Raw genomic sequence first — 16770 nt, 5'->3', positions numbered from 1 at the left:
AAAGGACAAAAGGCAGTGGACACAAGCTGAAACACATGAAATTCCACCTAAACATAAGAGAAGCATTTTGCTGTGAGGGTGACCACACACTGCACAGGTTGCCTAGAGAAGCTGTGGAGTGTCCATCTCTGGATATATTCCAAATCTGATGTGGCACAGTCCTGAGAAACCTTCTCTAGCTGATCCTGCTCTGGGACAAGATGGACTAGGGGAACTGGGTCATCTCCAGAGGTTTCTCCCAGCTTCAATGATACAGTGATTCCGTATGTCTGGATGTACATAAATACATTGTTCAAGGTGCCTAGCTAGTAGAAATACTGCCAATTCAAAGGAACAAAAATTATAATATGGAGGGAGAATGGCAGACTATTTGGCTTGGTTTTGGCTTGGTACTGGAAATGAAACACAATTTTAAGACAAAAAGGAAGTGGTTTAAAAACAATTCTTGTAAAAAACTGAGTTGCACAACACACTTCATTGGAATTTAACAGCCTCAAAATATGTTAGTGTTATGGTTTTGATTCCCAAAACCAACATGATTGCTTCCTTTAAGGTGGATGGTCTAGCACTCAGGAAGTTGACAATGGGTTTCACTGGGCTCATTAGTTTATTTTTCCATTTTTCAAAAAAGAAAGTAACAATGTTTCCATCTTTTGTAAATAAATTTCAGATCTACATTATAAACCAAATGGGGATACTTATATTCTCTGCACTGACATTTTCACTTATACGGAATACGATGTCATTAAAAATAATAATGGTAAAAGAAAGTACTTGTTATTCAATACTTGTACCAACTTCTGTGTCACTGAAATTCAGGCCTTTAGCATTAACTCTTTTTGATTCTGTTGAGAACCCCTGTTTATTTCATCACACCTAAAAAATCAAGGAGGCTAATAGGCAACTAATTAAGTATTAAGTTCCCATTCATTCTGCCACACGTCAGTGACTGCTGAATAACAGCAAAGGCGGTGGGAGGGAAGAGAATACAAACAGCTATTTAATGAAAGCTATCTGTTCAAGCCAGAACAGATATTGCTAAAATATTTGGTTATGGCAAGCCAGACACTTCAAGATCAGGTGCACGAAGAGCTTCTTGTGGACTGGAGTCAATGTGAAGTGTCCTTTGCTGGGAATTTCAGTGGCAAACCTCTGCCTACAGAGTGGAGTAAATGTGGAGAGATAGCCTTTCAACTTTAAGTCCTGGAGGAAGGGAGAGACAAGTGGTTGCAGTGCTAAAGCATATTCTGCGCTGGTACTGTCGATAAGAAAAAAGCCCTCACTCAATTTTCTTGTGAATCTCTAAATGCAAGGATGTAGTTCTGTGTGTTTATATAACTACTTCCAACAAAACTAGGTTAAATGAATTAGTGTTGATAATATTTCTCTTTTGTTTATATAACTACTTCCAACAAAACTAGGTTACATGAATTAGTGTTGATAATATTTCTCTTTTGATCAAAATTGACGTGATCTGTTTGGGAAAACTCACTTTCTGCTTGTTTTCAGCCACATCTGTACCAGATTGTACGGAGGCTGAGGGATCTGTACTTTTGTTTCAATGTATATTGCAACATTTTTATTGCATTCCACAGGTCCTCCAGTAAACGTTACTTGCAATATTTTTATCAACAGTTTTGGATCAGTCACAGAAACCACAATGGTAAGTGCTATGATGCCATTGGCAAGAGAACAGCAATACTTAATATATGTCATGAACACAACCTGTCAATTTTTCTATTTATTGTTCAACTTGCAGGTCCTCCTGTAAATGTTACCTGCAACATATTTATCAACAGCTTTGGTTCAATAGCAGAAACTACAATGGTGAGTGGGACTGATCATTGAAGCCATCTTGTGAAGAAGTGGGATATGATGTAGAATAGAGATGCTCAGGACATGGGGACCTTTAATATGTTATGAAGCTACTAAAAACCTACCAGATGAATAAAAAAAAATAAAATAACATAAAATACATATAAAATACATACAAAATAATTATATATATATATATATATAAAGAGATATCTAAATTATTAAACTCACCTTTCAAGTCTAAACACACCTACACAGGGATTGCACCACAGTCTGTAGTGACTGTGATGGCAGCAAATATAGTTGTGTGCAAACCTGCTTTTTCAGGTTTTATTAGCTCTGGAGAGACAGAGGAATGGCTGGAGCTCAGCTGTGGGGCTCCCTGCCAAGTGCACCATATTTGAATGTGTTTTACACCACATGCTGAATTATCTGCTGCTGCAGAAAAATGGTCTTGTTTAACTGAGATAGATCTCTGTGAACAGCAGCCACATCAGTAACAGAAATAAGTGTAAAATTTGAGTCAAATGACTAGAACATATAAGACTTAGGTATTTTGAGGTTAAATAAGTACTAGGAAATGATGGGATTCCACCCGACTGAAATTTGTATTTTGACTGAATGTAAAGAACACAGTAAAAAAGAAAAAAAAGTCAGATTTTCATTTTAAAAATTGATAAAATTTAGGATAAACAAAATCAAACTAAAAAAAAGAAAATTGAAGTTTTCATCCAACTTTTTTTTATTTTTTTAGTCTAGAAGTCTATCAGTCTATTATCTTTTTTCAGTATTTGCTAAGAAAAAAAAGTTCTGATTCCATCTTAAAAGATGCTGAGTTTTTAAATCTTTTTCAAAAATGAATAAAAAAGATCAGTTTTTTTTTCAAGCCTACATAAACTGACTATGGGGGTTAATCCACAGAGGTATTTTCAACAGATTTATCATAATAATGTGATAAACCCATAATAATTGTTAGGTGCTCATATCTATGGCACTTTTGAAGAAATTGAAATTTAGTTTCACAGCTCTGTTTTTCAGAGATTCCTACACAGCCTCCAGGTCCTTCTGGATTTGCTGAAGCCAGAGGCAATAAAGGTGCTTGGCTTCCTGTAGGATTGAGATCTTGGTAATTAAAAATGAACCTGGTACCCACGTGAAGTAAACAAAAAAACCCTAGTTTTTTATAAAATTGAATAGATACTGCCTTGCAAGTCTTACATTATGAAGGAAAAGCAGATATTTAGCCTGGCTTATGTATTTTGCTTAATATTAATTTAGATTCAATTGTAATTCATGCCATAATTTCAGAAAGTGCTGCTTAAGGAATATAGGAACACAAATCTTCTGCTCCTAAATAATTTTATTTTAAAAACCCACCCTGTTATTTAATGTTTTCTAGAGATAAAAGGCAAGTTATTGCTAGGCCAGATTGCTTTCTTTAATAGTGTGGGAAAGACTCTGCTATAAATGACAAGCTGTAACATACAGAGCTATAAAACAAACAGATAAGTTAATGCTTTAGACTACATATCTGTAATATTTTAAAAACAACTTAAAAGAAAACTAAAATCAATTTAAAAATAACAGGGAGAAAAACATACCAGGATGTAAAATAATTGTCAACAGACTTAATTGTCATTATTTTCAGAAAATATTAATTGTTTTCCTGTGTTTGAAGGATTCTGAGAAGATAGCTGTGAATGTAGTCTTTTTACCCAGCTATGTCTGTTGATCCTAGTGTGTAGAGACATCAGCATTAAGTAGCAAAAATCCTGCACGTCACTAGCTTTACAAGATGGCATTCAATGAAAATATTTGCACGACCTAATGCTGATTGCATTAATTAGACTCCTTCATTGCTTTGATTAAATCCCCTCATTGCATTTTACCTTCTATCAAATATGTTAATGTGCACCTTTCCAATGTTCATTAACACATTTTGCTGAAAACAGCCAAACAAATAGATGAAAACAAAGACTATTGGCTTTCTTATTTTGCTTTGTTCATTATATCTGCTGAAAGTGTGGAAAGATTTCTCTAAGATGATGTTCAACTATTTGATATTGATTTTCTTAATGCTGTCACTTCTTTAATGACTATTGTGACTAATTTAGGAGTCTGCTCTGAGAGGAAGACATCAATTACTGTTCCAACTACTTTGCTTTTTTTGAAATAGATATGATCATGTGGTAAAATTGTTGGTACCCCTTGTGATAAATAACAAGTTTGTTTGACTCCTAGGAATCATTTTTCTGTATAAAATGCTCTTGATTGTTTTGACATAAAACTAAACAATTCATTTAAAAGCCTGGGTTGCAAATTCAATAGAGACACTCCTGTCTCAGAGGAGAGGAGTGCTTAGTGAAACCATGTATATGCACTGAAGGGACATTATCAGAATATAACTTAGACCATCTACAGCAATTCATTGGAAACTTGGGAGATGGAAACTTGGGAGATGAAAACTTGCTCAGAGAAGCTTTCAGTAGGAGAAATTAATGTGGCAAACAGTCCCAGACCTGCTAAATTCAGTAAGCCAGGATTTCAGTAACATTAGCAGGAATAGTTTTAGTTCTCTGATTAAGACACACAGTACAGGATAAAATTCCTCCTTACACAAAAGGCCAGCACAACACTGATATCCAGCACACTCTTCTAAAAGCTAAAACCTTACATTAAGAAATAAAACAGGATTTTATGCTGCTTCAGATGGATGAACTCCACAGACTCTTCATGAGTTTTTTCCCTAAAGATCTAGAGAAACAAAATGCAGATGTATCTGTCTTTCTGCTCTATAATGCACATATGGGACAGTATCCCAATGGATTATTTTTCCTGCAAAAGAAATGGTTTTCTTCCTTATTAAATGATATATATTATACCAAAATGAAAATAATAAAAAAAAGGGCCAGAGTCAAGATAATATAGTTGAAAATTTTCTTCTTTCGTTTATTTGTCTTTAATTTAAGCCCTGACTTGCAAAGAAAGAGAAAGACATGTTCCTGAATAACTTCACTGAATAAAGAAGTTATGCCAGTAAACTCTGTATCTATTTTTGTAAGTATTTACACATGCAGTATTCAGCAGAAAATTCACTGTACAGCATGACTGCAGTTGAGTATCACAGAGTAATCTACATCAGCCTGGGCAGCATCCCAAAGAATTCAGATGTTCAGTATTCCTAATGACCAGGATTTTTTAGCTATGAGCTGTAGGAGAAGTTAAGAGTGGTTTGCACGTTGACAAGCTAATTGTTAATTACAGAAATGACTAACTGTGAGGACATTATTATTATGTGTTATAATCAATGACTGACACTATGCAGAAGGTTCTCTGTCAGGGTAAATGATTCAAACTCCAGTTGTGTTTTGAGTGCTCATGTTAGCAGAAAAAAATTACCATTTCTTAATTTTAAAAGCTTTGCTATGTCTGGCTGTATGATACTATCTCCCAGCTAGAGAAAAAAAAAACCCCATAATTACAAATAAGCTTGTACAAGTACATGTGTACTTTAAATAAAAGGCTCCCACTGAAGCCACTGGGGTCACATTGCATGCTTATGTCCATAGGTAGCCAAGTGCTTTTTCTGTTGCATAGCCTTGGAATAGGTCACAAACCTCTACTTTTCAGTTACCATTCATATTTAGGATTTAGAGACAGAAACAGAGTAGTCTTTTTGGCAAACCCCTCCTATTCATGGGAGGCCAGCTAAGTCTGCTGTTTGTTTCAGACTCCCAACTCAACTCGTGGGCAACCACTGCTGTCAGAGGGGAGGATGGGAGGGAAGCTAAGACCTAAGACAAGTGCTAGTTCAGAGACAGAAAGTAGCACTGAACAGGGCAGGGGGCTCCCCTGCATCCCCCTGCCACAGCAGTGCCTGAGACCAAAGGGATCCAGAGCTTTGCTCTGGGCAGTGCATCTGGATTTGGATTTGCTGAAACATGGTATCTATCTACATTCCTCTAATACAAACTAAGTATATATGTGGATCAAATCCTGAAATCTTCAGATAAAGCTACTAAATTTAATCAGATTAATATTCTTTCAGTATGTTTGTATTACTCTGAGCTTATGGCTTGAGAACAGAGGAAAACTGTTTATCTGAGTTGCCTTGAACTATTGCTGACACTGGTATTGCAACTGATATCGAATCTCCAGGTCCACACTCCTTGTTCAGAGCAATGGTGCTGTCAGAAAGAATTTGCAGAGTAGGTATACTTGTGGTTGTGTAGGAGTGCATTACTACAGTCCACCCACTTCTACCCTCAGGACTTTGAAAAATACACACTGTAGTCTGCCTCAACTCCATGTTGTTCTACCATCCTCAAGAGAATTTTCCTTCAAAACATAGTTACAGTGTTAACTCAGGAAAAGTAAATTCAAAATTCTGCACATGATTAGGTCTGACTGTGTAAACACACATCCCTCTCAACTGCTTATTCTGCAAGCACAGGAGAAAAAATAATGCTGTTCTTGTGATGTACATGTTATATCTACATTTTTATTTCTCATAAAAATATCTATACATATATATGCAAAGCCTGTCAGATGTAAACAAAGGTTTCAGTTCTGTACTGCTTCTAAGAACAAAGCTTGGAGAGGGAAAGCATTTCTAAATATATTGGTGTGACAGCTCTGATATATTTATGAAAGGACACATTGGAAAATATAGTGTAATCGTATTGGCACTATTTATAATTTTGGTATAATATATGTTATCATATGCAAGCTCTTCTATGAATAAAGATTTTTCAGACTGTTTTTTATTATATAAATCACCAACCACTGAATTTCATCAAAGAAATTTTTTAGATATTTCTATACAATTTACTAATCTAACTTACTTATGATTTCTATGTCATGGGGGGAAAAATCCCTCTGCTTTCCATAGACTTCATTATATATCATATTACAATGAAATTTAAAGGCAGTATCACAACTAGTTGTAGCAATTTCATGCTATCAGCAATTGCTCCTGCCTTCTTTTCTGCAGAATAAGAATCAGTGCATTCCTGGACTTGTAGCTAAAGCTGTCCCATATAAACTCTGAGACACATATATACTTAAAGACATATAAGCTTAAAGACACATTATAAATATAAGACACTCAATTTCTAAGAACTAGAAATAAGGGATAGTGTGATTATGGATGGTGTATCCTCACAAGATGTGATGATATTTTATAAGCTCAGAACTGCAAGTAACTATTTGATATTTAAATGTCTGAAACAAGATCATCATAAAAAGTACAACGACTTGTGAAAAACAGATAGAGGCTTTTGTAAGTATCTTTAATAAATGCTATTCTTGAGACCTCTCTCAGGTCTGCCTTGCTCTGATTAGTCAACATTCCTGTTTTGAATCACATCTACCCAAGAGCAAAATGAAAATGAAAAACAAAGAAAGAAAAGTTATTCAGCTACTGAGATTGTAAAGCATCGTCCCACTGGCATCAAAACGTGCATCAGTTTGGATGTCAGAAATATTCTGTCAGGGCAGCAGCACAGCTCTCCACCACCCCACTGAGCAAAGGGTGCAAAAGCTGAAGCTCGGAGGGGTTTGTTCACAGAGTCTGCGAGCTGCTTTCTGCAGCTCTGATCAGAGTGAGACTATTTATCTGCATTTCAAGGGTGATAAGTTCTTTCCCATGCAGTTCAGTTACTTGACTAAGACCCAGTCAGCTCATACATTTTCCAAGTCAAAACCACAGTGCTGCCACTTTAATGTACAGCCGCTACCATAAAGCAAATCCTAAACGTTAATGCTTTGTACTGTCAGCAGAATTATTTGATAAAGCATTCCTTTAGCTAATATAATCAGTACAAATATTATTAAATATTTTTCTTTTAGAGGAAGAGTAGGTGCATTTCTAAGAGAGTGTTCACAAACAAATTAGAAATAGTAATTTCAGAGAGATGAAGATCTTATTTGCTGGCTTTGGAAATCTGAGATAAGGAGAGTAAGAATTTGCTTCTTTCCATTCCCTGCAGAGAGTTTAGAACCTGAAAGATCTTTTTGCACTCTCCCTTAATAACCAGTTCTTGACACAGTGTTAATGTTGGTTCTAAATGAACCTCTAAGTAATTACTTCCTTTCCCAGTTGTGACTAGCAGACCACCAAGCAGAATACAATTAGGCCAATTTTAATGGGATGCAGACAGGGAGGAGTAAATGAACAAACATACACAGAAAAGCATACAGTAAATAGGAAAAGGAAACAAGTAATACATAAGAAGTGGTGATTTAATTTCTTCTATACAATTTAGGCTTCACTGGAATTAAAAACTATTCATGAGTACATTAGACATTAATGAGTTACATATCGGAATCAATTTATTTAAATTGTTAATTTTATAGACTCTTTGATGAAATTGTATATATTTAGCTGACATGCTTTTTGAATTTCCAAATATCTCTCAGTTAATGCACAGCATTTGAAAGAGGGTTATATTTAATAGTGGAGATTGCAGTTAATATTTTTCTCATCACTGAAGGAATTTTGATTTGGAGAATGTACGAGTTGTGTTTGTTTGGTTCAATGCAGCATTTTGGCAACTTTATTTTCAAATGACAACTCTGATGTTCAAAGGATAACACAAATGTTTGCTGTAATGCTCATACTGCAGTAAGTCTAAGAACATAAAGCAAGCTAAAGTGGGATTTCAGTTTTGGTGGCTTAGTAACCTTTTTACATGACATTTCTGTAGGACTACAGAGTGAACATTTTTTTGAGACAGCAGTGGAATGACTCACGTCTGGCTTACAGCGAATATCCTGATGATTCCCTGGATTTGGATCCCTCTATGTTGGATTCTATTTGGAAGCCAGATTTATTCTTTGCCAATGAGAAAGGAGCAAATTTCCATGATGTCACAACAGACAACAAGTTGCTGAGAATTTCTAAAACTGGAAAGGTGTTGTACAGTATCAGGTAAACCAATTAAATTTTTTTTCTCTCTTCATCCCTTTCTTTCCCTCTCTGTTTTTCTGGATGCAATGTGCATGTTTAATGTTTTGTTGTCCCATGTGTCCAACTGAAATGAGACCTAGTCCCAGCGGGGTAGAAGGAAAATTTGCCTATGTTTCTTTCCTAACATTTTACTTTTTACAAAATAGTCTCTAAGTGGCACAGCAGTACTTCCTGGTCTTGCTGAAAACTTGAGGCTGTGTAGAACTTTAATGGTATGCCTCAGTAATTCCCATTAGCATTAGCTCAAGTCACTCCTCTTACAAAGACAAAATCGTCTCTTCAGTCATCTGTGGGTTGCAATTTAAAAGTAAAGGGGAATATTAATTTAAATGACTGCTCAACACTTTAGGTACAAACATGCTTGCAATGCAATAAATTTGACGTGCAAGTCACTGGCTAATTGTATGTATCTAACCATGTTTAAAAAAACCCCTGGAACTCTGGAAAGCATTTGTTTTTAATACTAAGTGCGTTGAAGTGTGTGTCATCTGACTAGATTTAGCTGAATTAATAAACACAGACAAAATATGATTTGATATGACCTGATGAAATGGGACATAAGCAGAAAAACAAAATTGCATTCCACAGGCATAAACAGCAGCAAACAACCTGCAGTATTCATTTGACATTCAGCTTACTGTGAGCCATTAATTGCTTAATAGAGGTAGCCAAAGACTCAAACGACTCTATTATTGCTCTTAGGATTGTGTAAAATGAAGTAATTACTGGGGTATTCTTTTTGCTGGGAATGCTTCTTGGCTTTTGCCTTTCTTGTGTTGTGGAAAGCAAACATGATAGTATTTGTTTAACAGGTTGTTTAGTGACTTTGCTCGTCTGCAAAGCAGATTAGTTTAGCAGGCAGTTATTTCTGATGGGGCATTCTGGTTTTGACTGCATTTTCATTAAGGAATTACTGTTGATCCAGGCTTGGGATAGCTGTGTTCTTTAGGATATTAAATAAATAAATATTAGCATGAAACTTCATCCACTTACATAATTCTTGTGGAAATTCCTTGCTAAGTAAGATTTCGACAGATGAAGCTGGGTTACTGAGGAGGGTTTCAAATTGCTGTACCTGAACAGTTTGAGAGAAATAATAGGATACAAGGATGGTACCAGCACTAGCAGAGTGATAAATATGCTGTCACTTACAAATATTTCCTGTTTCACCCTGAAAGAAATGAATGCATCTGTTTGTTTGAATGACGTCAGACACCATCTTATTGGAGGAAACAGTGCAGTTGGGTGCTGCTCTGAATGCAGATGGATAGTTTTCCTGACATTTGCTCATGTGGCAAAAGTGATATTTTGAGCTGCCATATCACATTTGTAAAATTCCCACACCTAAATGCAAATTAATTTGAAGCAGCATAAGCAGTATTCCAAGAGAGCACTAAGCAAAGCTCATTGCTTCTCGTTTGTATTGTGCAGCAGTAACAGAGGCTTACCTGGCACCTCTAACATGGCATACAAATTTTTAACACTTTACAGTGAAGAAAACTTTACAGAGTACAGAAACTTGAAATCAGGAGCAATTAGAAAATATTGTCCTTATTCTCTAGATACTGGGCTAGATACTTCTGTTTAATGTCAGCCACTTGTAGTTGTGCTATGCAGAAACAAACAATATTTTAGTGATTAGATTCAGTACATTGTGAATGTTCACTACTGCACCAATAGCACTTTGCCTGTTGTGATATTTAACATTTAGCATTTAAAGTGCTTTAATTGTTTAAAGCACTTTGAAAATGCCTCTGGGATATAGCAGGTAGGCTGTTTTGTTGTATTTCCAAATGTAACAAAATCAAAATCAAATTAATCTTGCATAAACACAAACTGTTCTTTTCATAGAGTGATTTTAGAAGTGCCCGTGGTAATTAATGCACAAGAAGCGAGGTGTGTGTATTATATGGCAGTGGTATCCCTCTTCCTAGATACTGCCCTGAAAACATGAGAATGAACCAGGCAGGGGGCTGAACTGACTTATGCTGTTAAATGCTCTCAGAGGCCAAACCTGCCCTTTCTGAACAGAATTTGGAAGGTCACCTGGCACAACAGCTCATGGTCCATATTTTATTAAAATGAGACATTTGGTGTAGCATATGGGTGCTCAGATAAATAAAATAAATAAACAAAAGAGTGAGTGAGGGTCTGGGCCATGTATCACCTCCACTGCAGTGCTTGGCTAAGGCAATTATATCACCCTGTGGTAAGCATGAGGTTCTTCATCCTTCTCTTGTATAGTTTGTCAAAGAAACAACCCTAACACAGCACAGAAGAGGCATAATGTAGATTTCCATCATAGTTTGCCTTATGATAATCATGATGCTCATGCTTGCAGATTCCTACAACTACATTTAATTCCCTGGGAGTTGTTACAGAAAATAAGAAGTTGTTGATGTTTGATGTGCCCCCCTCTGAATCATAACTTTAGGAATCCAACCCCATGTTTGTATGTTTGCTGCATGCTGCATGATACCTGTTCTGATCTCGGATAGCATGCTATATACAGCCTCAGGCTCTATAGCTGAGTAACAGGTCTAAACCTTTTGGTGCTGCAGGGAAAACTAGAACCTTGTGGAGGGAACCCAGAACTACTTAATACTGCAAATGTATGCTATTGCCACTGGAGATGTAGCAAGAGATCTTAGAGGCACATGTATTTTGAGAAGTCTGAAATTACAGCAAAGATATATTCAGCAAGCAACTTCACTTTAGTCAAGTTCAGTCTCAGTTCCACTCATATATAACAATTGAAAAACTGTTAAATAGCTATAACATTTATTTTAAAGTAATCTGTAGAGAGCAGCCAACAGGAAATGTTTGTAATAGCAGTGTTCAATAAACTAGTTTGTGTTTATATTGTATACTGAAAAAAAAAAAATAAGAGTTCAAATCATAACCTACACAATGTCACCCCCTAGATACTTGTGACTCATCTGCTCCCAATCCTTGACTGATTTCTGCATGAATTGGATTTTGGAGAGGGTTCTGCACTTGGAAAGTGTGGCAGCACTGCATGATGGTACCAAGAATTCTGTTCCAGGCACTCACATTCTGTATGACACCTGCATTTTGTATTGCACACCCCACTGCACAGGCTTTATGTTCCAGGGACAAGGGTCATGTCTTCTGTAGCCCCCTGAGGACACCTGGGAGAGGAAAATGCTAAATAAACACACAGAAGGCTTTATTTTCTCTCTGAGTCACCCATTTTTGCTACCTGATTCCCACAAATTCATTTCAAGCTGCCAGCCAGCTCAGAATATTAGCATCTGCCTAAAAGCTTATTTTAGCAAAGTGATAGAAAGTGGTTTTATTTAAGGTTTGTGGATTTTTTTTTCTGCATTAATTGCCTCCTTCTCTTTTTAATATTTTCAGTGCATCTCACCCATATGAGATTGATTCAGAAGGTGATATAATTCAACAGTAATATTGATCCACAGCATTGAATCTAGAATATATTAGTCAGGAAGGTAAAAGCATTGTAACTATATATATATATATATTTTTTTTTTTTTTTACTTGCAGTCCAGAAAACACTCTCAGTTGAGCTTTGCTCTGAATTTTAGTGCCAGTGTATTTAGCCAGGAATAGTTACAAAGCAGATTACTACATATTTTTTAAATATGAGAAGATTTTAGAATGTGTTGCATAATTTGACAAGAGAGATACTTGGAATTCTAGGGAGGAGATCTGTGCAAATTCACAAATTACATTTCTTCCCCTATTTTTGCTATTCCTGGTCCAAGAGCAATTAACTACCTAGGAAGAATTTCCTCAAGTCTTTCAAAATATCTGTTTTTCTGTCTTTGTCTTCCCAGTGCCAGAATTGTTAGTTATGTAGACAATTAGTTCCTTGTGGTTTCAACTATTGACCTAGTTTTAATTGTAAATGTTACTGTGGCTGAGGGCAGAGTGTCTGCTAGAAAGCACTTCTGTGCTGTAGGGCACTAGGAAACAGAGAAGGCTCAAGCTATTGGATTTCTCTGTTGGTGTAGTTGTTCTGGGAATGGTTACCAGCCCCTCCATTCCACAACAAGTAGCTGACAGGGGCAGCTGGTACATCCCAAAGCCCTCACCTGCTTATGCAAGCCAAGAGAAGTATCTGTGAACACAGTACATCTATTTGCAATGCCACCTCCCATGCCAGCTGCCTTACTCAGGAGCATCCAAAATCAGCTCTTCCTAGTGTGGCCATAGTGCTGAGGGACAGAGCACTGAGTCAACTCCCTCCTGCACCCCCATGACCCCATACACCACTTGGTGTTAGATCAGGAGTTATGACTGCCATGTCCATCACATAAATCATCACAAGTAATCCATAGCACTTTTATAATCCAGCTTTTTTGAGAGAAACTTCTGTGTCTTGTAGTCTCCTCTGTACTCGTGTTCTTTGCCCTATGGGAAAGAAAAGCAGATTAAGGAAATACATAGGTAGCACTGCTGGTCCCTCTGCAACAGACTGCTCATGGCAAAAACTTCACTCTCCTGCTGAAATATATTGCTTTTCAATAAGATACAGTCTTGGATTTTTTGCATGGCTACTATAGAATATGTTGCCATGTTACAGTGAAGTCAGGTGTAGGTTTTCTAAAACATTTTTGGGTACAGACTTTATCAGCTGAATGGTATTAAGGATCCACTTATACCCATTGTGTGTAAATCATCCATGTCACAGCACAGTCTAGCCTAGCACAGTGGTAGAAAATTTTATGTTCTATAGCTCTGTGTGCATTCTGTGCTTTAATTTGATGACTTCATTTTTATTTTACAGTCTAGTGTTGGGATTTAAGAGGATTTGGACTTTACTAGCAGCATTGTCTTTCCATGTGACAGATTGGCAGAGGTGGGATCATGGAGATGTTTGTCATGATTGACATGTCTTTTTGCTTATTAAACTCCCACCTCACACAAACATATCTATTACCTCAGGTCCTATCAGAATAACACTGGTATTGACAAGGTGGCAATTTTCGTTTGGAAGTGAATGTCAATAAGCACAGGGACATTTTCATTGAAAATTATTTCATTCTTGCATTGGCAAAACTGTACACTACCTCATTCTAACTGCTCTGGCTTTCCAAAAGCATAAAATGTCTTCATATACAAAGTAAATTTTCTACATTTGAACCAAACCAAAACATTGAAGAATAATCAATGGAAGTGCTAACTGAAATAGAGAACACCTAAAATATTTTGGTGTTTGGCAGCTAATACGTACTGTAGGCTGAGGCCTTACAGAGCTACAATCACTAAAATTTATTATGCTGCACAATGTTACTGGGACATGGAGACTTCCCAAATTGTGGCTGTATGCTATGGGAATCAAGTGAATTTCACAATGTTACTGGGATGTGGAGACTTCCCAAATTGTGGCTGCATGCTATGGGAATCAAGTGAATTTGACAAATTTGTCTTCCCATAAGCATGATTACAATAATAACAATGGTTCCAGAAGCTAAAAAATAGCAGTCTTTTGTGGGACAAGCAGCCGTTCTCATTACCCCTGAACCCAATGTCCTTGGATTATCAGTAGCTCTCTGTTGTTCATCCTTCCTTTTTCTTTCCTTTTTGCCCTTACTCCTGCCTCTCCTTCCAGCCCCACTCCCCTTAATTTTGGGGCTTTTTAAATAAATCAACTCAGATTCTTCGCATCCTTTGGGGCTGTTTCCTAATACTCTTATCTACATCACCCACTAGCTTCTTTGTCATTCCCTCCCAATCTACAAATTCAGTCTGAGGCTGGGAGCCCCAGGTTTCCAATACCCTTACTTTGCTGTTGTATCTAAAGTACTTGCTTTGCATAACAGATAATAACATCTACTAAATAAATAATAAAGCCTAATATGGATACTTTGTTATGCAACTAACAGAGCTATTGTTAAAACCCCATTGATTATACTGCTTAAGAAAAGAATAATTTACATTTTAATGACACAAAATTAGTTGCTTTTTACTTCATAAGGCATTTAAAGCAAAGCAGAGATATGGGCATTGTATCTGAGCATGTACTGCCTCACTTCTTTCTCTAATGCCACACACATCCCCAGATGAGACATGAGAGCACTGGAGGTAATTACAAACACAAGAGGGGAGCTGCTGAGACTGAAGGACAATGCTGCCAGGAGAAAAAATGGCTCTGAACTGGTCATAAGCAAGATCACAGAGGAAGTTATAAAGTTTAAAGCCACGTACACCTTGAATTCCTGGAACAATATTCCAACACAAACAGGGACACACACAGTAGACACCATGAAATGAACTTTGATCATTTTTGAGAAGGTTGAGAGGACGTGACTCTAGCTAATAGCAGATGATCAGCTTTGATGGCATGAAATGTCATTTCTACAGCCCTATACTCCTGTGTCTCAATTAAAAAGGAAGATTTTTTTCTAAGTAAAAAAGTAAGAAATGCTGCTAGAGACCAATTTGTACACATGAAGTTGGTCTTGGCTAGCAGGATCAAAAAGTACTGGCAGGTGGCTACTGATGGATATCTGTGCCAACAGGATGGTTGCACAGCCAATACATGTCTGTGTACCCGCTCTCCTTATGGCTACTGGCAATGCCTGTCCTCGACTGCTGGTGATCAATCACTTCATTTAACCATTGAACTTGCACTGGAGCAGTTAAAGGTTAGGTGTAAAATGATGTAGGGGAAGGAACCCTTCCTAAATTGTACAAAAATCATGTTTTCCTAGAACATGGTCCCAGGGATAAAGGTCTTTTGCCAACTGGATTGCAGTATATGGCTTAGAACAGAGATCTCATCATGCCAGGAGGAAAGCAACACCATACCAAACACACACTGCGGGAAAACTAAGATAGAAAATGACAGAGAAAAAAGAAAAGGTAAAATACTGTTCCTCATGTAAAGGAAACAGGTGGTTACAGAATTTAACTGTTACATACAATCACACCTGAATTTAATTTCACAGATTTGTTTGAGCAATAATTGGAAAATCATTTGCTGGCAGCTCATGTGCCGGCATTGTGTATCTGCAGACAGTGATTGCATTACAATGAGAAGTGGGATGCCTGTAATGAGAAATCCACCACCCTGCTCTGTGCCAGCTCCTGTGTTGTTAAGCAGCACATGAAGCAAAGCAAAGCACTGGAGGGAGTGAAAACATGCTCAGAAACAGCAGTACGTGAAACTCCAGCCTATAACTCACATTTTGCCATAGCAGAGAAGGTTCCACATCTCCTCTAAGCTCAACTTCAGCCCATTCCTACTTGAGAGAAATGAAGCTGCAGAACATGACAAATATTAGAGAGGAATTCCAGGACTCCTCAAAATTAAGGAAAAAAGAAGTCAGTTTGACTGTTCCATTTAACAGGACAAAGCCTGCAGACTGTAAAAATTACCAGAATTGACATTCAAAATGATGAGTCAGGTCCTTGAAAAAATAATGAGATGGACTACAAAATGAAAAGACATTTAAAAGAAGAATGGCACTGGGAATTGTTTTTCTTTTTTTTGCCCTCTGATAAGTGAACAGTCTGTGTGCCCTTCTTTCAGGCACCCAAGAGAGGGGGCTGGGAGGAATAGAAAGAGATTTTAGATTCTCCTCCCTGTTTCAGTGTCACTAGCCTGAATGCCATTTGCTCCTGTGTCATGCGATGCTGTCATGGTTGCTGTGCAACTTCATCTCCCCTGCCAGTTTAATAGGGAACTTTGTCTGCTTGTGCTTAGGTAATATTTTAATGTTATTTCAGTAGCTACAAGGATCAGGAGTTTAATCTTTCAAAGAAAAAAAATACTGCTAAAATATCTTTAACTTTATTGTCAGCTTGGAGCTTTAAGAAAAATACCAGAAACCTTGCAATTTACAATAGCATCTTTAGATTTAACAATGCTGGAAAAAAGAAATCCCACTTGTCTCACTAAATCCAGCACTGAGGGTTTTGCACAGGTATTATTCTTTTGACAAAAATGGCACATAGGCAATGCTACCAGTGATCATGCATGTGCTATTTAT

At 37.0% G+C, this 16770-nt stretch overlaps 1 protein-coding gene across 3 annotated transcripts in view; it reads left to right on the top strand.

Moving 5' to 3' along the window:
- GLRA2 (glycine receptor alpha 2) overlaps window positions 1-16770 on the top strand; it is a 123195-nt gene that overhangs the window by 23655 nt on the left and 82770 nt on the right. For all 3 annotated transcript variants that reach the window (XM_069003311.1, XM_069003300.1, XM_069003320.1), the window contains exons 3-4: window positions 1596-1663; window positions 8523-8746. In XM_069003311.1, the coding sequence (XP_068859412.1) occupies window positions 1596-1663; window positions 8523-8746 (292 nt within the window). The remainder of the gene's footprint in view (window positions 1-1595; window positions 1664-8522; window positions 8747-16770) is intronic.

The sequence above is a fragment of the Aphelocoma coerulescens genome, chromosome 1 (assembly GCF_041296385.1).
Source record: "Aphelocoma coerulescens isolate FSJ_1873_10779 chromosome 1, UR_Acoe_1.0, whole genome shotgun sequence".
Taxonomy (NCBI): Eukaryota; Metazoa; Chordata; class Aves; order Passeriformes; family Corvidae; genus Aphelocoma; species Aphelocoma coerulescens.
Note: the sequence above shows the minus strand (reverse complement) of the source record. Positions and strands in the feature narration are given on the sequence as shown.